At 47.6% G+C, this 21,643-nt stretch overlaps 1 protein-coding gene across 14 annotated transcripts in view; it reads right to left on the bottom strand.

The window, feature by feature from the left end:
- Positions 1–21,643, bottom strand: part of EHMT1 (euchromatic histone lysine methyltransferase 1) — a 167,701-nt gene that overhangs the window by 29,518 nt on the left and 116,540 nt on the right. For 11 of the 14 annotated variants that reach the window (XR_005222440.2, XM_037879299.2, XM_037879303.2 and 8 more), the window contains 11 exons: positions 21,153–21,273; positions 18,628–18,759; positions 16,452–16,597; positions 13,233–13,376; positions 11,351–11,577; positions 10,281–10,445; positions 9,342–9,424; positions 7,685–7,791; positions 5,847–5,969; positions 2,599–2,700; positions 1,542–1,646 (listed from right to left, as the gene is read on the bottom strand). Coding sequence is in view for 13 of the 14 variants with exons in the window: in XM_037879299.2 (XP_037735227.1) it covers positions 1,542–1,646; positions 2,599–2,700; positions 5,847–5,969; positions 7,685–7,791; positions 9,342–9,424; positions 10,281–10,445; positions 11,351–11,577; positions 13,233–13,376; positions 16,452–16,597; positions 18,628–18,759; positions 21,153–21,273 (1,455 nt within the window). In the remaining variant the exon portion in view is untranslated. Of the gene's footprint in view, positions 1–1,541; positions 1,647–2,598; positions 2,701–4,520; positions 4,677–5,846; positions 5,970–7,684; positions 7,792–9,341; positions 9,425–10,280; positions 10,446–11,350; positions 11,578–13,232; positions 13,377–16,451; positions 16,598–18,627; positions 18,760–21,152; positions 21,274–21,643 lie in introns of all 14 variants that reach the window. The other 3 variants (XM_037879298.2, XM_043530087.1, XM_037879306.2) reach the window with 2 other exon arrangements.

Genomic DNA, 21,643 nt, shown 5'->3' with positions numbered 1-21,643 from the left:
ATAACAGGGGATCTTTCACAGATGGCAAAAAAATGCATACATAAGTCTCTGCAACTTAATCTCTATTAACGGGAAGATCTGAGTTACAAACAGATGCCTGAGGGCGAGGTGGGGGGGAACATTTTTGACATGGCTTCTGCTCCCCAGCAGCCAATCCCAAGTATCATTCTGAAGATTAATTTAATCCAGCGAGGATACCACTCCACACACTGCGAATCAGGCGACAGAGAGAACAGCGCAATTTACAGCTCCTCCCATTCTTATTCACGCTGATTAAAATCAATGGGGCTATTCGAGGAGTAAGGTGCTACTCAGTGTGAGGAACGATGGCAGGAGCTGGCCCTTAATGACCTACAATGAGTAGATGCTGGAACTCTGGACAAATTAATGGGGATCTCATACATGTGTGATGGATGGCATGATTGGATTTGTACTGTCAGATTAATGTGCGATCCAAGGGATTGGTAGCTGGCAGCTTTTGTGATGGATCAGACACGAAACCGTTTTGTTCAGAACCAGTATTATGGCCATCAAGTCAACTGCAACAATCTGGAAAGCCCCCACCCACCTATGACTCTTTCTCTTTTTCTTTGTCAGAGCAGGACCTGCCTGGAAAGTACTCGGTTACCCAAGAAACAGAGGCTCCTAAAGAGGAAGGGCTTTTGGGCCAGGGAAGACAGCTACTAGTGAACAGTCTGAGCCATTCTGAGCGCAGTGAGTTACATGCACCTCTATCTATCCCTGACAGCATCTGGAAGACACAGAGAGAAGCACTGGGGGAGACCAAGAGGAACTAGCTTCTTACATCCACTGGACTCACAGGAGTTTCTCAGAGGCAGAGTGGGAAAATGGGAAAGATGTTGCAATCAATCAATCAATCAATAAAAGGAGCGGTGGCAGATCTGACCCATCTCCTAGATGGAGGACTGGACACTGCCTTCTCCCTCCTCCCCAATCATCCCCGCCCATGCTCCCTAATCACTGCCCCATGTTTTATCTTTCCCATCAAAGAACGTGGTTTCGGGTGACCGGCCCTCCCTCAGGCAAGCAGTCCCATCTGCAACTTCTCACATAAGGAAGTGTTTGCAGAATTAGGCTCTGAAGGCCTGATCCTCAGAGGTGCTTAGCACCTGCAGCTCCGATTACCTTCACTTGGTGCGAGAGCTGCTCAGCACTTCTGCAAGTCACGTCTCCAGAGTGGAAGATCTCTGGGGCACGAAACCTGCGGTACTCTGTGCGGGCCCCACCCTGCGGACATGACTGGGCACAGGCACGATGGACGTGATTTTTAAATACTGTCGTGGGAAATACTTGGGAGTTGAAGGTTAGCAGACTGTCCTGCAAGGACCTACCTAAACTGCAAGCGATGCGGCTGCTCACGCCGCAAATTCTCACCAGCTACTTCCTCCCATGTCAGACTGGCTATCAAACCCACTGCTCCCTACCGTGCTTTCCGAGGGGCTTGGCGTTTCTGGTTTGGGGAGCTCTTAAATAAAGATAGTCATTTATGTACTAAAAACCCCAACTCCGGTAAGTCTTACGTTGTCTCGAATATTAATGTCCGACCCCTTGGAGAGCAATAGCTTCACCAGCTCAACGTGCTTGTATTCGGTGGCCCAGATCATAGGCGTCCAGCCTCCGTCGTCCTGGGGAGGGGAGAGGAGAGCATGAGACACACACAGTGTGGACAAAGCAGCGCCTGTCTTGATTTCCACTGGATCAGTGGGCTGCAGCCACGTCAGGCGGCACCTCTCAAAGGAAGCTACTGACCACTTTGTCTCACGCCACCACATGAATTTAAATGGTTGTGGAGAAAACCCTGTTGTCATTCCCGCACAGCATAGTGTGATTCAAACCCATCCGCCCCACTCCTGCATCCAGGCGTCGCACTACAGACTGCAAATGGGTCTCCGGGGGTGGGGGAGAAAGGGCCCATCTGTGCAGATAAGATTGTAGCATCAGAGCCCAAACCTGCATCTGAATTGGGTTGACTGCCAAGACCCCAGGGGAGCTGCCAGTCATTTATATAGGGCCCAATGAGCAGCCCAGAACGGGCCGGGAAGAAGGCTGGGGAAGGCAGTGTTGCCGCACTCCTTATGGCTGGATGTCCTATTGAAAATGGCTTAGCTGCCGGCTGCCCCCCACCCTTTCCAGGAGAGCTCAAACGGGCCCCAGCTCAGCTTCCTCTCTGGTCCCATTGCTGGGAGGTGGGGTTGTGGGACGTGCCCGCAGGGGCAGATTGAGGCTCTATTAATGGACCCTTGAGATAAAGGCCCCAGGATCAGCAGAGGCCTGGAGGAAGCAGGGAATCGAAAGCAGAGTTGCAGGCAGAACAGAGCACAGCTGACTGCTGGCAAGTGGGCCGGGCTGCCCGATGTGTGTGGAAGGGAGGCAGAGAAGGAGGGTCTCTCTGTGGTGGCCCTGAAGGCTGGAAAGGGAGGATCGGATTATTCATGGATCATGGCCCCATTAGCTAAGCACGTCTGCTTCTCCAGCCCAGCCCAGCAGCGTCTGAGTAACCATGCGGAGCGCTGCTGAGACTGCAGAGACAGACTGCGGTTCCTGAGCTGCGGAAAGCACCTCGCAGAAGGGCCTTACCTGGCAGTTGACGTCCATCTGCCCGTTGGAGAGAAGGTACTGAACTACTTCGTAATGCCCTTTCTTGGCAGCCAAGTGCAGACACGTGGAGCCCTCAGCATCCTGAGCAACAGAATCATAGAACAACTCAAGGAAAATCATCTCCCACCCTCCGCAGCGTCGGACACTGTTGTGTCACAACAGCCGCACTGGGGTATGTCAGAAAGAGACAGGCTTGTGGTCAGAGCACAGGCCTGGGAGAGCCCCCTGGCCCCTCCTGCTGTGGATGTCAGGAGAGAGGAATGGCAGCCACAGCCAGCCCTCCCACCCCCCCAGTAGGGTGTTAAACGAAGCCCTGACAAGCCAGCACTAGGGAGCACAGGTAGGGGCTGGGAGGAAGAGAAGGGCCTTGGATGAAAAGGCTCCCCTGAGAGCTTTGCAGAGATTGCAGAGCTGGCTGTCTGCAGCTCCCCCCTCCCTCTGCTGACGGTGGCTTTCTTCCCCCCACCCTCTCCCATACAGCTGTCCCCTATTGCTCCCCCACTGGAGCCAGAGGGGCAGGAAGTGTGGGGGAGAATTCTCTCCATTACATAGGCAGAGCTTCAGCACAGGCTGCGACAGCAGGGCATCCCCCCCGGGAGAGACAATCTCAACCAGAAACTTAAGGCTTTGCTGACACTTGGGTTTTTGTATCCCCAGTTGCTAGACCAATGCAGCTGCTCTGTACAAGCCACTTCTCCCACCAGTGCAATATGTCCACACAGGGGGCTTGCCCCGGCACCTCTACACTGGAACCACACCACAGGGGCCCCCCCCAGAGACAAGGCCTGAAAGAGGGTCTGGAAACGCTGAGGAGAAACTCAGATAAAGTTTTGAAAGCAAAACCCCCTTTGGGGTCTTTTGAGTACAGGGTCTTCTACAGGACGGAAAGGCTGAAGGGCTGGGGTGTAAGTGATGGTGGGAGGGGAGAGGCCCACAGCATAAAATCAGAAACCAGATGTGCTCTGGAGAACCCAAACTTTTACCTCACACAAACTTAATCCAGAGCAAGCCCCAAGGGGCTGAAAATAAATGAAAAACCAAAAGCAACCATCCCTCCCCCAATTTGAACCACATCATCCCTTCCACATTAAACCCACAAAAAGCAACACACTTCAACATAGGAGCACCTCTTTGGCCCACAAGAGTGAGGACACCCTCCCAAATAGGTATCCAATTCAGAGAGCACAGGTGCCTCACAGACAATGCCTGGAGGGGGAGCGATTTAATTGGATGGGGATGTTTAACTGGATTGGATGTTGTGAAGGCCAAGACTATAACAGGGTTCAAAAAAGAACTAGATACATTCATGGAGGAGAGGTCCATCAAGGGCTATTAGCCAGGATGGGCAGGGATGGCATCCCTAGCCTCTGTTTGTCAGAAACTGGAAATGGGCGACAGGGGATGGATCACTTGAGGATTACCTGTTCATTCCCTCTGGGACACCTGGCACTGACCACTGTCGGAAGACAGGATACTGGGCTAGATGGACCTTTGGTCTGACCCAGTATGGCCATTCTTATGGGGGAGGTGAGGTTTTAGACAGTTTACATTGTGAAACTCCTCAGGGCAAAGAGGATGTTTTTACTCTCTCTAAAGTGTCCCACAAGCCCCTATACACAAGTGTCCATGAGCACAGTGTTAATACTCATTGGTACATCTTACTTCTGACAGGTTCCGCACATACAAAGAACAGGGATTGCACAAAGTTCACTGCAACCTTGACATAAGTGAAAAGCATGCTGGGAATCTGGTTCACAGTCAGCATAGGCACAAAAGGCTTGTAGCTATGTATGACACTGGCTAACAGCGGCACCTTCCTGCTAAGATTAACAAGAGGTAATTGTAGTCTCTCAATACACCTGTGTGAGAGCAGGCACAGTTAATATTAAACTCCCACTGACTTCAATGGGACCAGGATGTCCCTCTGACAGGAACAGCAGCAGTTCGCAGGGGGACCCAGGAATGCCCTTGGTCATTAGTTGCCCCTTTCTTGCTTGACAATCCCTCTCTTTCAGCGAGGGGAGGGCAGAGAAGCAGCAGTTAGCATTTCTGTCTCTCTGCAAAAGAACCCCAGTTGATGTTGCAAGGCTGCTATTTTCAAACATGACTAATATTGTACAGGAAACTAATTAAGGCAATAAACTTCAGGAATTATTGAATTTCAATAACGATCCCAGGTTGTAACAGTTCTAATTTACTTTTGCTGGTTAGGATAAGGGCTTTTTTTTTCCCTTTACCTTTATTAAAAAAATCTCTTTGCACTGTGCCATTATTAAAATCACACGACAGGCATTTGGCAATTGCTTGGGGATGCCCCTGGCTCCTGCTAGTTTGAACCTGCACGTGCCCCCACACGTTGGAGAAAGTTGCCAGGGAAATTGTCAAAGGCCCAATGACAGACTGCATTTGGCCTCTTGTAGCCTGCAAGCAGGATAATCCCACAGACACAGGCCAGCTCCTCAGTGGGCAAAGCATCATCACCATACTGCTCCGTTCCTTAGCAATATCCCAGGCAGCGAGCTGAAGTGAGCAGGTGGTAACTATATGAAGTTTGTGGCAAGCAGGGCTCCTGCCCTCCAAATGGCATCTGATTTACGACACTAATAATCCATCCATGTATTTTACAAGAGGGTTGAAACAAGCAGAGCATGTTACGGGCAACTAGCCAGCCATGCTTTTATTGTATTTGTTTAAATTAAAGGGCTGTATTTTAAAGACAGCCTCTGATTTTGCCACTGCAGTTTTGTGCTTGCAAACTGCTACACAATCAGGTACTTGGACAGCTAAATTCTCTCTCTTTCCCCTTCAATTGATTTGTAGGCACCTAATTAGAGGCCTGTTTAAAAAATTGCCCCAAAAAGCCTAGTGCTGAGTTAATGGAGCACAAAACCAGAGGTTAAAGATCAGAACTCTCTTTGTGCCCATGGAATTCAGAACCAACTATTATTGCTACTCATTATTTTTATTACAGTACCATCCAGAGGCCCCAAACATGGAGCAGATCCCCATCGTACACTTAGGTAGTAAGAGACAGTCCTTGCCCCAAAGAGCTTGCAATCTAGGTGTTAAATAATTTAAAAAAATTATTACCACCAGCCAGCCCTGACCCAAATGATACAGGCCCAATTCCCCTCTAGCTGGGAACTTGCATCCAGACTCAAACCCTTCAAGAAAGGGAAGGAAAGCCTGACCATCCATTCAAGAGGAAACAAGGAATCAATGGCTACCTTGGGATCTACCAATGCGCCAGCCTTGATAAGGTACTTCACAGCATCCAGATGGTTATTCTCCGCTGCCTCCATCAGCGGGGTCCTCTGGTCCTCCGAGCAGGTGTCTATGTTCGCACCAGCCTGTTAAATGGCCAAGGCAAACACAAGAGCCATTAAAACAGCTACTGTTTAACAACGGAAGGGTGTGGGAATACAGATTGAGAGAACGATTCACCCACATAAAGAAAAGTGATGGGGAAGAGGGAGAGTCAAAACTGATCTCTTTCCGAGAATCACATTATTTGCTCTCTTCCATATTCAGTAACTGGGAGCACAAAGGAATGCACATCTGGAGTTAGATGGTCACTGTTATTACCTCATTCTGTGCCGCTGTAGAATTCATAGCGGGTCTCTGATCATCTGTACGATGCCTCAAAAATCTCTATATCCTCTAAATCCAAAGAGCAGTTCTCTATTCCCAAGGGCCCACCAACTCCATGGGGATGAGGAAACAAACAGTTGTCCCCTTCCTATCATCACAAGTTGTTCTGGAACGACCTCGTCACCAATAGCAAGGATAGGGTTTTCCAAAGCACTCACCATTGGGATGCCCGCTCCCACTTAAGTCAACAGTAAAATTTCCATTGACTTCCATTATAGCGGAGTTAGGCCAATGCGGAGTTGCTTGGGAAAATCCTACCTTTATTTGTTATCAGAATGCTACTGTGCAATGCATTTGGCCAATTTATTCCCTATGTTTTGCCCAATAACACACAAACTGCTTCAAAACAAGCAACAAACAAACAAACCCAAACTCTACCATTCAGAGGCAGGCACAATCCTGTGATGTTGTTGTTGTTGTTAAGAGAAGGCCTATCTACAGCAATAACAGGCTGACTCAGATTCACCTATGCACGTAAAGGGGGCCGATTGCTTCCAGCTGCCCTTCAACAGACCCCTTTGATTTTATTGCTTTTAAAGATCTAAAACGCCCAATTCGCACTATGGAAGGGGTGTTTCAGGTTAGGGGAGCAGGGGATGTTACTGCCCCAGTATTGTGTTGTCGCAACAGCCTTGCAATAGGAAACGCATGAGATGCTGGACTTGTCCCTATGCTCCATCCTCCTGACATGGTCATCCCTTTGACAGAATTATTCTTCTAACAGATTTTATTCCTGTGATTCATTGCAAGGCCTTATTCACACAAGTACTTCCACTGACTTCAAACAGGACAACTCGCCTGGACAAAAGGAGCAGGGTTAAGGTGCATATTTTCAACAGTCATCACTGATTTTGCATGCTTCTATTTTTGGGTGCTCAACTTGAGACACCTTCCAGGAGCTTCATTTTCAGAGCACAGGAGGCTCAGCACTTTCTGCAAAGCAAGCCCCTTCGAAGTCTCTCGAAGTGGGCACCCAAGACCACCAGTCACTTTGAAAACATGGGCCTGTTCCTTGTGCTTTACCGTCGTGCAAGTTTAAAAAGCCCATTCTTTTAAAACCATTCATTTAAGAGGGGTCCAATACAAAACATTTTTTGTACTCCAGTTCTTCGCGTTAACCAGGTGTCTCCCTTTATACAAACTTAGTAGTGCCCGTATCTCATCAGCTCACACTCAACAGACCAGAAGAAGAATGCACTATTATTTACAGTGCCTTTGATTTGCAATGGAAGCACTGAGCCTACATTCAGGGGAGGGGAGGGGCGGACGGACAGGAAATCCTGAGATTTAAGGGGTTACAGTGGAAGGGAAAGGCTCAGTAGGTTAATTCCCAAATATTTTTCAGCCATGGGGGGTAGGAGGACATGGCATAGAGAGAAGCCTCTTGATTTGAAGAATATAAATGGAGATGAACCTGAATCAGCATGTGGCAGATGTCCACGTGCCCGGACTCTGCAGCAGCGTGGAGAGGGGTTCTCTTATTCTGGTGCTCCATTTTGAAGTTGGGGTCAATCCCATCCACTGAAAAACAAACAGAGACTCTTCCAGCTGGGATACAGAGATCAGCAGAACCACCACCAGCGAACTGCCACCAATCTCAAATTTGGGATCTTAAATTAAATTGTTGTTACATCATTGCTACCACCAAGTGCTAAACCAATGAAACCCAAGAGTGACTATTTTTGTAGACCAGGCAGTTCTCAGATGTGATGTGAACTACCTTTTAACACAGAGACGGTCTCATGGATGCCTCGCTTCCCATTTGCTATCCTGCATGCCACCTCCCTTCTCATTCACAATTCTCTAACATCCCGATGGCTGCAACACCAATTGTTGACATGGAGAAGTAACAGGGAAATAATTTAATCTATCTGTAGCTTCTCTTACAATCATAATAATACCACCATCACCTAACTCTTTATAGTGCTTTTCATCAGTAGATCTCAAAGCACTTCATGGTCTCTAACATATTTATCTTCTGTGAGGTAGGGCAGTGCTATTATCTCCACTTTACAGATGGGAAACTGAGGCACAGAGCAACCAAGTGCCTTGCCCAAGGTCACAAAAGAAGTCTGTGGCAGAGCAGAGAATTGAGCCCAGGTTTCCCAAGTACCAGGATAGTACTTTAACCACTGCAGACAGGGAGAAGCCCTGTGACCAGCTTGCTCTCTTTGGACCACCAGCAAGTCCTTGATGGATCACTAGCACTCCTCTTCTGCCTCTGTAAACACTGGGCTCCACTGAAGTCAATAAAGCTACTCCAATTAACACCAGGTGAAGATCTGGCCCAGCTGTGCAGAAACTGACAGATGATGATGATGGCCAGGCAATGATGGCTGGGCACGACAATATGGTATGTAGGATGAAGTCGTAGTTAAACAAAATACCAGAATCGATTTTCACTACTACCAAGGACTCAGGCAACGCAGTCGGTATTTGCCAAAAGGACAAAGGTGTTTGTGAAAAGAAAAGACTGAAAGTATTTGCAAACATGTATTGCAAAACACTGGAGAGGAGCTAAAATGATCAACAGAAAAAATTACTCAACAGTGTCCTGCAACCAAAACAAAAAGAGCAAATATTCCCATGTGATCAGTGATAAAAGCAACATCAGAATCTCAAAATTATCCTCCAGTTGAAGTTTATTAAGCACTCTAATAATAAAGCTTTGTACACTGAGAATCTTTCATTCTCTGCAAACTCACTGAGGGTCCTAAATTTAAAACACCTTCCATACCGCTTGTAAACACACCCCCCACACTCATTTTGAGGTTACGCAAATTTTGCCAGTTTGGAAAATTACACGGAGGGTGTTTGAGGGCAGTTAAGGATGGGCATCTGTATAAAACTTTGTCCATATTCAGATGCAAGTTGGCAGTGGGTCCACATATGAGAGAGAGAGAGGAGAAACAACTGTCAGTGATAACTTATTGGCAAAACTGATTTTAGCTTCCAACACCCTCCCACGTGGGCCAACAGGGAATGCAAAGTAGGGAACTGGACGGTGGCAATTGACTTGCAGGAGCTGGAGTACTGCCAAACTAGCAACCTTCTGGGAAGGATCCACTTACCCAACATAAGCAGGACCTTCTGCAGTTCCCCTTGCCTGGCAGAGAAGTACAGCTGCTTCGGATGGAACCGTAACTTCTTCGGTCTGTAGCAGAGAGGAAATAGGCTTATTATTTACTCTTAAAGAAAAGTCCCAAGAGCTCTGTCCTCTCCTCACTGCCATCGGTTCATGCCAGAAGTCTGTTCCTAAGGAATATCAGGAAGTACCAGGTGCATCGGCTCTCCTTGAAGGGCACCTTTCTACCACTCTCTACCAACCCGCTTCAGACATACCATGGACAGCCCTATCCCCGAGCCCACTAGACAGAGCCCTTGGGTTCACCCAGTGGATGTGCCTCACTGAAGGCAAGAGAATGCAGCTACGGCAAGCGCTTGGCTTTTTACCACACCCACTCGAGCACCGTGTGACCAGCATCACATGGCTGTGTGCACAGAGCGAGGCGTTAGAGGCAGGAAGCAGCATTTCCTCCCCTCGACTCCTTCAGTGATACCTCTCGTGTAAACGTTCCACTGGGTTCAGCTGCTCAACAGACCTCTATCAGGGCTGCTAAACAGCAGCTGTTACCTTGTTCTTGGAGGACTCCAGGTTTCCCGGAATGTCAAGTAGGCAGCAGGCTTCAAGGAGCCAGACAGAGGGAGCTCCTGATTTTGGGGTTCACTCTTGTCGGTGTGCTAAGAGTGTGAATGGGGATCCCTGGTAGGTCAACCTTGGTAGTACCGTCTGTGGGAAGGCAGACTAATCCCCACTAGCAAATCCATCAGCATGATGGATGCAGCAGAAGCTGTGCTGCAGAACCCACAATCCTCAGTGGAGAATGACCCATCTGAATAGAAACACTCCCTGTTCAAGCGGGCCTCAAAGCCCAAACAGACTAAATCCTGGTTTGTTCCAGCCCAATGAACCTGGGGGGCACTGGAGAGCCTTGGAGGCCAGTTCTTACTTTTCTGAATCCAGGGCAATCAAAGCACTTTCCAAGGTTTCTTTAACTGGTCCCTGAGGCAGGCCAGTGGCAGGCTTCACAAAAACAGAAGACCCAGCCAAATCAAACCCCTCAGCAGCCGAACTCTCTGGCTTGTCTTCCTCAGACAACTGTGTTCCAATGCCACTGAAGTGAGAGAGAGAGACAGAGAGAGAGAGAGAGAGATAGCCAAACATAAGCACTGAACCCAGACAAGAGCACATATGTCTTATGCCAAATAAGGAAAGAAAACGAGTTTTAAATGCAAATGGCTTAAACAATTTTGAAAAGTGGCCTCTTGGCCAGAATTCTCCTCGGACCAGAAGCAGCGTTACCCTCTCATTAGAGTAGATGTGCTCTAAGAAACATATCTGGGGATACAGCTACAACTGCAGCATGGGGCAGAGAGCACTGTACTTTCTCAGCAGACTGCTGGGACAAGGCGGCAAGTGACAAAGATCATTAGCACATGCTCAGATAAACCTCAAGATTTAGAATCTCTCTTAAGCATTGCTCATTACTGAAGACTTCCAGAACAGGTGATGATTTGCTTTGATTTTCTCTATGCACACATGCTGGCTGGTTAGAGCCACATGTGTTATGGTCTGGTGCTATGTAAGCTTGCTCCCTGAGATGATATCTGCTAACCCCAATCCTGACCCGCAGACACCCACTACTAATCCAGTCCTAGGCTCCCCACACAGCTCTGCCAATCCACCTCAGTCCCTGCATCTCTCCCTGATAATTTTGGGCCCCTCTCGTGCAGAATGCAAGATATGCTGAATTACACAGTGGTTTTATGAGGGGGACAAATGTCTCTGGGGATTGGACTGACACCAAGAACTCATTTAACTTGTAACATGGGAGGCCAGGTCTTCAGAGGTGGAAGTCTAGTGCATCATCCTGGGACAGCCTTCAGCTTCCAGCTGCTGGATTTGGCACATAAGACAAGAACCAGGAACCTGTTTGATCCATGAAGCAGAGGTGGGGGGTTTCAGACATAAATCAAGGCACACCGGAGAGCCCAATGCTTCTACTGAGCAGCGACTCACCTCCCTGTGGTGGTGTCTGCCCTTCCCTCTAGAGCCATTGGCTTCTCCTGCTCGTAGGTCAGCAACACCGTGGAGGTCGTGTCTGCTTTTGCTATCGTCACCTCCTTCGCCTTAGAGGCCTCTTCCCCGCAGTGCGGGCAGTAGCTCGTGTCATTGACCTGGGAGGCACAGTTCTTGTGGAAACGGTGAGAAATGCTGCTTTCAGGCTGACACTCCATGAAAGTACCCTGGGGGGAGAGAACACACAGAAGTAGTTCACATGTTCAGTGATAAATAATAATGTTCTTCACCCTCCTCTTTAGTATCGCTTTAGTATCACCAGCACATGCCGGGAAGGAAGGCCAGAATTATCACCATTCTACAGATGAACAAAACAGCAGCAATGAGGAACAACTGACTGGCTATGATTACAAACCAAGCCACTAACAGATCTGGCAACAGAACCCAGGAATCTTGGTTCCCCATTCTCTGCTCTAACATCTCCCAACATCAAAACTCTTGCTGTGTTTCTAGAAACACAAGCTCTAATCTGTGGCATGTTGTAATGGCTTATACATTGGAGTAACACTTCCCCTTTCCCAGCGGATGCGCTCTCTGTGCACATGATGCTCCCAAAAGCAAAAAGGGAACATGTAAAGATGACAGGTCTGCACACTAAGAAAATCTGACAATTGACCTCTATTGCAGGACTTCACTTACAGGTGTGCTGTAAAGTTACACTGACAATGGAGTTAATGCCTGGCCTTACCTACACAGAGCTACACTCCTAAACCAATTTAAGAGAATCCATGCAAGGGGTTACACCGATGTGGCGACTTCAGTTTCTAAACCAACTTAGCTAAATCAGGATGACTTTTGTGTTTACACAAAGCCCTAGAAGTGTGTGCTGTAGAACACCACTAAACTGGCTCTAATGGCTTTCTTCTCCTCGCTCCAAAATCCTCCAACACTTCCTGATGACTTGAAGTCATCCCAGAATCCATCATTCTGTGGCACCAGTGTTACCTGAAGCCCATCTATTGTGATGGCACAGACTGATGCACTCTGGGATAGCATTTATGAACCAAGACATGCCAATCACATGGACAGGTTAGTTGAATCCCCATGTGAATCAGGTAAATATTATCCCATGTTTACAAATAGGCAAACTGAGGCACAGCTGAGTTAAGTGACTAGACCAAACCTACACAGAGCCTCAGTGGCAGAGCTGGGACTAGAATGTATTGTCTTGCTCTAACCACACCACTCAAATTCACTATATATAATCCATGACAAACAAAGCACTGCACACGGGATACAACAGGTCACATGTGCAGAGACCGATTTACAAAGAAATAAGACGTAAACTTTTAACAGAGAGAGAAATTAACCTTTGGAACAACTTTCCAAGGGTCGTGCAGATTCTCCATCACTGGTCATTTTTAAATCCAGAACGGATGTTACTCTAAGAGATCTGCTCTAGGAATTATTTTGGGCAAGTTCTCTGGCCTGCATTACACAGGAGGTCAGACTAGATGGTCACAATGGTCCCTTCTGGATTTGGAATCTACGATGGTAAACTGTGAAAGGTCATTATGGGAAAGATCAGTGTGGGGGAGAAGAAACCCACAGCCCTGAAATTCTTAAGGCAAGGCCTCCAACATGGTACAGCTGTCAAGCTGGATCAGTCAATAATATTCTTTGAGGTTCCTCTGGAGGCTAAAGATAGCCCAGGGTATGTTACCTAGCTGCTGCTGTACTATTCCACAGCATTTAAAGCAGCATTTCCCAGCAGTGAGAAGGAGAAAAGATATGTGTGATCACCGAAAGGCAGCATGGCAAGCCTCTACATTAGGCACCTGCAGCACCTCTGGGTACCCCCAGGCTAAAATGAGAGACTTACTGCAGTGCAGAAGTATCCACAGCCAGGGCAGCACTGGTGTTTCACCATTCTCCCTCTGTGGTCCTCACACAGCACCAAGAGCTGGACCTTGTTAGAAGGGCGCATCAGCTCATATTTCACCACACTGTTTGTGCACCGGCCCAGCTGGAATAGGAATAATGAAAGGAAATGCAATTACTGGAGACCAAAACACAGACAACCCTCTGTGCACATTGCCGTGATGAAACCTAGCCTTTTCTCAGCCATTCAGATGCATGCCAGACAGCATTAGCCGTCCAATAGGGAGCAGGGAAAGCTGCTCTCACAGGAAGAAATGCATCATTTACTAACTAACATGCATATGGACCAGAGAGTCATTCAATCCTCATAAGGAAATTCATAACTGGAAATACGCAAGAGCCAAGCAGCAGCAGAATGGGCAGCCCCCTGGGTTTGAGTCACCAAACACTCACTCTCATTTTGCCAGAAACACAGGGTGTCATTGACTGAGGGAACAAGACCTAATGCACCAAAGCTCATTACTGTTCGAAAGTGAACACATCATGAGACAGAGGGAGAATCACTGTACAATTAAATTATGGCTTGTGCTTGTTGAGGTCCCGAGCTGGAACACGCCCAGGCACATTAAGGCCCAAATTTTCATAAGAGCACAACACACTGTGCGAGCAGTGTGTGCTGAAACCTTTAAAAAAATTGAAAAAATCTGGCCTTCTAGGGACAGAGTTACCATCAATGTCTGATTCAAAGAATCCTTATGTTCTCTCCCACTACCTTAGGTTATTAACCTATTTTCAGGATCACCTATATCAGGGTTCACCGTTAAACACGTATGCTGCTTGCTTTGCTAGATCAGTGCTTCCCCCTGCTGCATTCACACTTATACATCTTGTCATTTTCACTTCCTGAGTGCCAAGCACTAGGCAGCATGGTGTTATGCTGGGGTTTCCAAAACTTTCACCAGCTCCTTAAATTCTACCCCTCCAGCACCACCTCCAAAAAACCTCCTTCCCCCCACCTTTAAATGCCATGACAACCTATTGTGATAAACATCCCTACCAAATCAAAACACTGGGCCCAAAGCTCACTGATGTGACTGTCAACACCACTGCGTGGGTCACAAGAGCCACTAATAAAAGTGGCACCCTCTCACTCAGAGCGAGCTGAAAGTTAGCGAACAAATTCCCTTGTTTTACCTATAAACTAAGCAGATTTGATCAGACCTACGGCAGGTTGGCCTGTCTGTGTTAAGTAATTCTGATGTTACCTTGGTCACATTTTCTATTAAGGTTCCATTTCCAGGTAGTTTTTAAAGAGTACATAAATGATTAGTGGCTCTTTTATCAAACTGACAATCAATTGCTGTAGAGGCCAACAGGTGGCTTATAACCGTGGATAACCCCTTCCAATACTGTGCTTACAACCATCCAGCTACGTACTAGTCCTGTAACATGCTTAAAACATCTATTAGCCACTTATTAATGCTTTATAACATACAAACTTAATATAAAGGGCGGCCATTATTCCTTTGGCCGCTCACCCCCAATTTGTCTGAGAAAGGGAGCTCTCAGAGAACTGTATAGCTTCTTAACATATCCTCTACCTTGTCTAGAGACCCCTGAGAGTGAGACTCCAGGTCTTTTCCTCCCCAAGGCTCTAGGGATGTTTTCCCTTCAATGACTAGCCCCTGTCTTGCATTGGGGATTCCTTTGCCATGGGGTAGTCGTGTGCGTAAGTGACTGGAATACAAGTGGCCTGCGAAAGGCTGTTAAGTATTCCCCCACTCCCAATTCTTTCCAGAACCCAAAAAAAGAACCTGAACAATTCTGACTCCCTGCCCTGTGCAAGCGGCTCAGCAAGTGATACTGTGTTCTGCAGGGAAGGAAAGCGTCTCCCAGTAAAAAGGAAGTTTAACAGTTTGTTTTCTTGCCTGAAGTGGTACCTCCCAAGCTCCCCAGAGAGAATGAATCGGGGGCTTACTTCAGGGCTGCTGGCAGCCACTGGAACCAGGCTGGTCCCACTGTGGTTAATTGAAAGTCACAAGTGCAGCACTTTTCAGCCAGGAGAACCTGAAGGCAGCACAGGGTTTCTGGGATATAGAAAGCCTTGCAGCAAAGGAGTAATGCAGGAGAGGGGAAGTATGGGTGGGAGTTAGTGGGCGGGCAACTGCTCCAGAAACACTTTCCAAGCGCTAGGAAAAGTCTGTATTGGCTCCCGGCTAATCAAGAGAAATGGCCTCCCATGTTTCCTCTGTTTGAATGTTCTCAGTTTGATGCATGCAAATGTATTTTATTCCACTTGGTTTGGAGTGCCTTTATTTTAACAAGCCAGCCCAGCTGTACAGCCTGAGACACGCAGCACAGAACCACCTGCTGCCCCTGCTCCATTCGCTCTCCAAGGGCGCCATCCCCTACAGCTGGACTGGCTTGGTGCAACAGTGGCATGTCTCTGTTTTCAGTGGGTGGCTGTGATGTATGGAGTGCTGGAACTTGTGTTCCCAGCCCAATAAAAGGGCACGGTCTCGCTATTCAGACAAAGCAGAGGGTCCCGATCTTACCATGCTATAGCGCCTCTGCGTGGCCTGGTAGATGCTCCCTGCACTATACCCCATTCAGCTGCTATGTCTCCTTTGTCCCCTCTCTTCTGCCTCTTTCTTATTTTCCTTCTCATTTTGTATTCTCCCCACTAATTTTTTACTCCTTTCCTTGTGTGCGTGTGGGGTAGGGGGGTGGGTATTTTTCCTGGCTCTCTCCCCTCCCTACGCCCCTCTCACCAGAACTCCACACACTATCAGGGGGAAGAGTCTACTGGCGCCTCTGTGCAGCTGCAACACGGGCTCTGAAGCTGAGCTACATCCCTCGAGAGCCTAGTCACAGGGCAGGAGCAGGAGGGAAGGCAGGTGGCTTTCAAGCAGCTGACAGCCACTTTACCTGCTACTACACATGTGCGGCGAGGAGAGTTCTTTGTCCTATTTGCTCCCAAACCCCCTCTGCATGGACCAGTCTGGGGACCTGCCCCAGGCTGGGAAACTAGCCTGTAAACCGAGCGCACTTATGTTCTCAGCACAGACCTCTTCAGACTCCTGCTGACAAAGTCAAGACCTTGGCAAACCAACTCAGCACATCCAGTTTCTCTCCCCAAAGAGAGCAGGCAGAGTCCTCAGCACGTGAAGCAGAGGGGACCAACCCTTCCACGGGAGGAAGCTGAAGGAAGGGCTCCTACCTCACTGTCCACACTCTCCGTTGCCATGCACTGGTTGTTGGCTAGTGTGGTAATCTCTCGGCTTTTGGGGGTTTCCATTCGACAGCTACAGAGAGGCACTTCCTGAAGACCGTCCATTTCCATTGCTTCAGGGCCATTAGAAAGACCTAAGGTGCAAAAGGCAAGTCAGTCAGCTCTGTAATTACTTCCTGAGAACACCCAGAGGGAAGAAAAGGACAGAGTTGGTCAATGTTAGCTTTACCCTTCTAGAGCACCCTCCATACAAGGTTCTCAAAGCACTTTACAAGCATTAGTTAAACCTTGTAACATAGGTACGCAATTGTTCTTATCCCGATCCTACAGATGGGGGGGAACCAAGGCACTCAGTGTGGAGTTTTCAGATACGTTCAGGGTTGGTCTAACTCTGCTCCCCCTGGGAACTTTACCACCGACTTCAACGGAAGCGGGCACTTATGACAACTGAAAACCCCACCCAAAAAGAGTGACGTGCCCAAAGTCACACAGTGGCAGAGAATAGAGAACCCAGTAGTCCTGACTCCCAATACTCTGAGTATCAGATAACTTACAGGGGACCAACTGCCGTTCAAAGTCTGAAGCTACATTATAGCAGCATGGCAGAATGTCAGCAAAGTATTTTATCACTGGCTTCTATTTGCAAAGGCTTATGACATGGTTCAAAAATATTCCTTGGCATATTTCACCTGAGCCAGGGACGGAATATCTGAATCCTATCTGAACAGTGTTCTTTACATATTTTTGAGTTACAGAAACATACACTTTTTTAAAAAAAACTTCCTAGATATTTTCCCTTGGCTAATTCAAAACTTTCTTGTTTTTCAGAGCCAAGCCTGGGAACCTATTAGGTCTTCAAGTGAAGTAATCATATTGCTTTTTGATTTAAAAAAAATAAAAAAGCTTGAAAAGGGGAGTTATTTTACTCTGGGCAAAGGCTGAAACACCAGTACTAATCATTCAGGTCACAGGAGAGATTCCTATCTGGTGCCACTGTGAAAACAACATTCTCTTTTTTCCTCTGAGAACACCATTTTAAGGGTTAAAAACCAATCCGTTTTCATCTTGTAAGGAATGTCCCCAAGCTGTAAATATCATGCTTCCAAGAACCACCACAGTCCATGGATAAAGTCTGTCTCTACTGCAGCCAACTAGCTGAACAAGCCAGGGTCTTGACAGTGCGGTGAAGGCCCCTCTACATTTTTGTGTAAAAGCGATATAGAGCCTTAAGAAAACGAAGCCTCTGCCAGGATCACAAGGTGGGGAGCAGTTTATTTCTCCTTCCAAGCTGCCATTTCAACAGCCCTTCTGACATTCAGCAGATCTAGTCAAAACACCCACCACCAGCTCACGAAGGCTTCGGGGAGGGAGAGAAATTGACTTTCCGTTCATGGTGGACACTCCCACGACTTCTGTGATGTCCCATGATTGAAAGAATGAGGCAGACGTCCAAAGGCAGCAGAATGTGGGGGAGAGTCAGTTTTATGATGAAGCACTGGACTCAAGACAAATTCAGCACTGGGAACAGCAGCCTTCTCATTAGAAGAGGCCTCTCTGGAGCCAACAGGCAGATAGCCCTGCACTTGGATCCCTGGGTACTGCCCTCCTGCATAGGAGAAGCATTCCATCCTCAGGGAGTCTACCTGCCCGTCTCAGAACGTACTTACAGGAATGATCCAACGCACCCCACTTTGCAATAGTCACACTGCGGTGCTGGGGGCTAGGACTGTAGAATACTGCAGGGCTGCGGCGTGGTACTTTTTGGGTAAATAAGGGTTATTTAAGCGGCGGTGGTGGGTGGGGGGGAGCTGCAAAACTGGGCAGACAAAAATCGAGGGAGAAAAAGTCAGCCAAAACCATGAAGGCTTGCATCCCCCCTGAGAAATGTTTGCAATCTTAAAATCCACCAACAAAACCCAGTAACCTAATTTAAGTGGGGTTCCCTCCCTTGAACCCCGTTCTGCACACCACTGGGCCCAGAGAGTAACGGTGCCACCTATGTCCCTGAGCTCAGTGAGATTAGGTAGCTGCCTTTTTAATGATGCATCTCTTCAAATTCTCCTATTAGCAGCCACCAGGGGGCATCATCTTAATACAGAGGATAAGACCAAGGAAACAAAGAACCAAAATGGTACATGGCCATATTTAGAAAGCTGACACTCACCTTCTGATTGTGAAGATAGAATTCCCTTTACTCGGAGATCCAAAGAATCAAGAGACACTTCCATGTATTCCATACTATTCTCCTGCCCAGCTCCCTCTCTGCCTCCCAAAGGTGGTTTATACGCTTCAGTACCTAAATTAAAATATACATATATTTATATAGCAAAAAAAAAGAGAGTGTGTGTATGTATAAAGGCCACATTCATCACAAGAAAGCAGTATGCAGGCTACACTCCTAAGAGAGTCTATAAATACAGATGCGCACAGAATAATGAAAACGTAACATCTGGGCACGTATGTTAAAATTGATCTCTTATCTCTTATTTCCTTCTCTGTATGATCGGGTCGATTTTTCACTTCCACTTAGGTAACGATAAAAGAATAAAACGAGACAAACAAGTCCTGCCTTCCAAACACACATCTGTCTGCTGCCGTACTGCATCAGCAGCAGAAGCTTAAATGGCAAGAGAAAGGGATGGAAGCCTAGCTCACCCTGACTTACCCCACAATCTCTCTCTCCAACCTGCTGCAAAGGGCCCTGGGCCACTGCCCCAGCCAGGCAGTGCAAACTAACCAATAATGTATACATAAAAACACTGGAAGGGAATGGGACAGCTGACATTCAGATTAATGGGAGGGGGGAGCGTAACTACCATTAAATAAGCAATGCTGCTGCTGAATCGAGATTTTGGGGGGAGGGAGAGAAGAGATATTTGGGAGTATTTTCATGCATTCAAGCCCCTTTAGAGATTCACCCATCTTCATGCTTGTTTCTTGCTTGCTCCTACCACTTAGTCTAATTGGTGCCAACAGGCTGGATGACTGGGGAACAGCTGGTTTTCATGCCAATACCTGTATTTGCAGGTCAGCAACAGGACCCAGGCCTGAATTTTAGTATTAGCTATTTGCCCAGAAGTGATTGGCACCCCCACTTCCTATTAATAAAGTTTCCATCCCCCAATCAGGGAAAAGAAACACCGGGCACGACTGATGTGATCACTTTCACACTACGAACCAACCCACGGGCAGAAACGTGTTCACTCAGCCAGTTATGACAGAAGTTGGTAAAAGTCAGTCTGTCTGCAGAAAGTTTGCAAGCAGAAAGACCGCTTCTCTCATTGGATAAACCATTCAATGGTGAAGGACAAGTGCGACCCTTTAATAACGGCGCTGACTGAAAGGCTTCACTGCTGTATTCCTAGAGACTCAACCTCTTTTACCCTGAATTGATCAGACCCACCCTCCCTTCAATCTCTCTACACAGCGGCTCACGAGAGAAAGGGCAGTGTAAGCTATACGGTATGTTGCACATTTTGGGTCAAATAAATTCGACACTCTGAACTTTACCCTCATTGTGGAGGTGCCAACAGGCCAATCATCACACACTTTGCATTGCTTCCATATGATGGGGATACCCCAAACCAGGCATAGGCAACTGCACAAGAGCAATAAAATCTCATGCCCCAGTCTACATGGTGGTTTCTCTGTGTCCCTTCTGACCATACGTGGATGAGTTTGTGAGATTTGCTTGGATTTTAATTCTTACTACACAGGAGCCACCAGATTTGCTCCTTCTCTTCCACAGGCTCTGATCATGGCACTCTTTCCTCTGGTTGGGCGAGGCAGGCAAGAGAACAATCCCATGACTAACTGGAAAATGTTCACCTAAGGAGCAGCAGCCAACCTGCCCCCACTGCCCCCTACCCAAACCCATGCAGCCTTTCTGCTTGTTGGCTCTTCTGCTGTCTTGGAGGAAGAACAAAGACTGGGAGTTATTCCCAAATCTGCCATGTCACCTGAAAAACCTACTGATTCCTTTGTGAAGGGAGAAGTGCTCGTAAGTGCTTCACACACAAACACTGGCTGCTGGGCATCGGTGTTCTGAAATACAGAGGATTCACGTTCGGGAAATTCACAGGGGCAGAGACTGTTTTGTCCTATGTTTGTACAGCGCCTAGCACGCTGGGGTCCTGGCCTATGACCAAGGCACCTAGGCACTACAAAAAGACAAACAATAAATAATAATGTCTATCTGCAACAGTAGCTGTGTCGATGACCCTGGTTACACCATGGTTCTATATGGCTCCATTGTACCCCTGAACCTTTTCAAACTCTCAAACCGTTCAGGTTTTGTGGGTGGTTTGGGGGCAGAGTCCATGTCCGACTGGTGGTGTAAAACCAAACAGCACAGTAACGTGCGTTGGGGACAGCTTTTTTGTTCCTGGGGCCCCTAATGTAGCTGAAGTTCAAGTGTAAACTTGCCTTAAGTGTCTTCTTCAAAGCTGGTAAAGACGGGGATGCTGGTGTAAGTTCCTATGGCAAATCCTGAGATGCATTTTAAGGTAACAAAGGCAACCTCTAACCCTGTAATCGTTTTCCACTCAAGCACTTCCCTCCTCCCACTTATCATCCTTAACATCTACAAAGGCAAGGCAACAAATCAACTGGGAGTAGAGGCCACCATTCCTTTGTCTTCACCTGGAAGGCCTGTTTCTGTATATTTAGCAGACAAATTCAACCGATTACCTAACATACTGGCTTGTTTCTTTTTATTCCTCCTCCTCCTCTTCCGGGTGGGTTTCAGCCACGGGCTGTCTGTCTTTCCTTTCCTCTTCAGCAGTTTCTTCTTGATGCTGGACTCGGAGCTCTGAATAACCAGAAAGGCCATTTGCACACAAACCACACCCGTACTAGTGGCCCAATACTAATTTCCATCCATTTTAAGGCCCACTTACACTAACCACCCTTACATGACTCCAGTACTGTAACTGAGAATCAGGGTTTGAAATCATCCATTTGGTGCTAAGAAGTTTCTAGAGCTTACTAGACACACACGGGCATGTTTTCCATCATTAAAACATAAGAACATAAGAATGGCCATACTGAGTCAGACCAAAGGTCCATCCAGCCCAGTATCCGATGGTCTACCGACAGTGGCCAGTGCCAGGTGCCCCAGAGGGAGTGAACCTAACAGATATGATCTAGTGATCTCTCTCCTGCATCCATCTCCACCCTCT

Source organism: Chelonia mydas, chromosome 16 (assembly GCF_015237465.2).
Source record: "Chelonia mydas isolate rCheMyd1 chromosome 16, rCheMyd1.pri.v2, whole genome shotgun sequence".
In the NCBI taxonomy this organism is placed as follows: domain Eukaryota; kingdom Metazoa; phylum Chordata; order Testudines; family Cheloniidae; genus Chelonia; species Chelonia mydas.
This window is presented reverse-complemented; position numbering and strand designations above follow the sequence as displayed.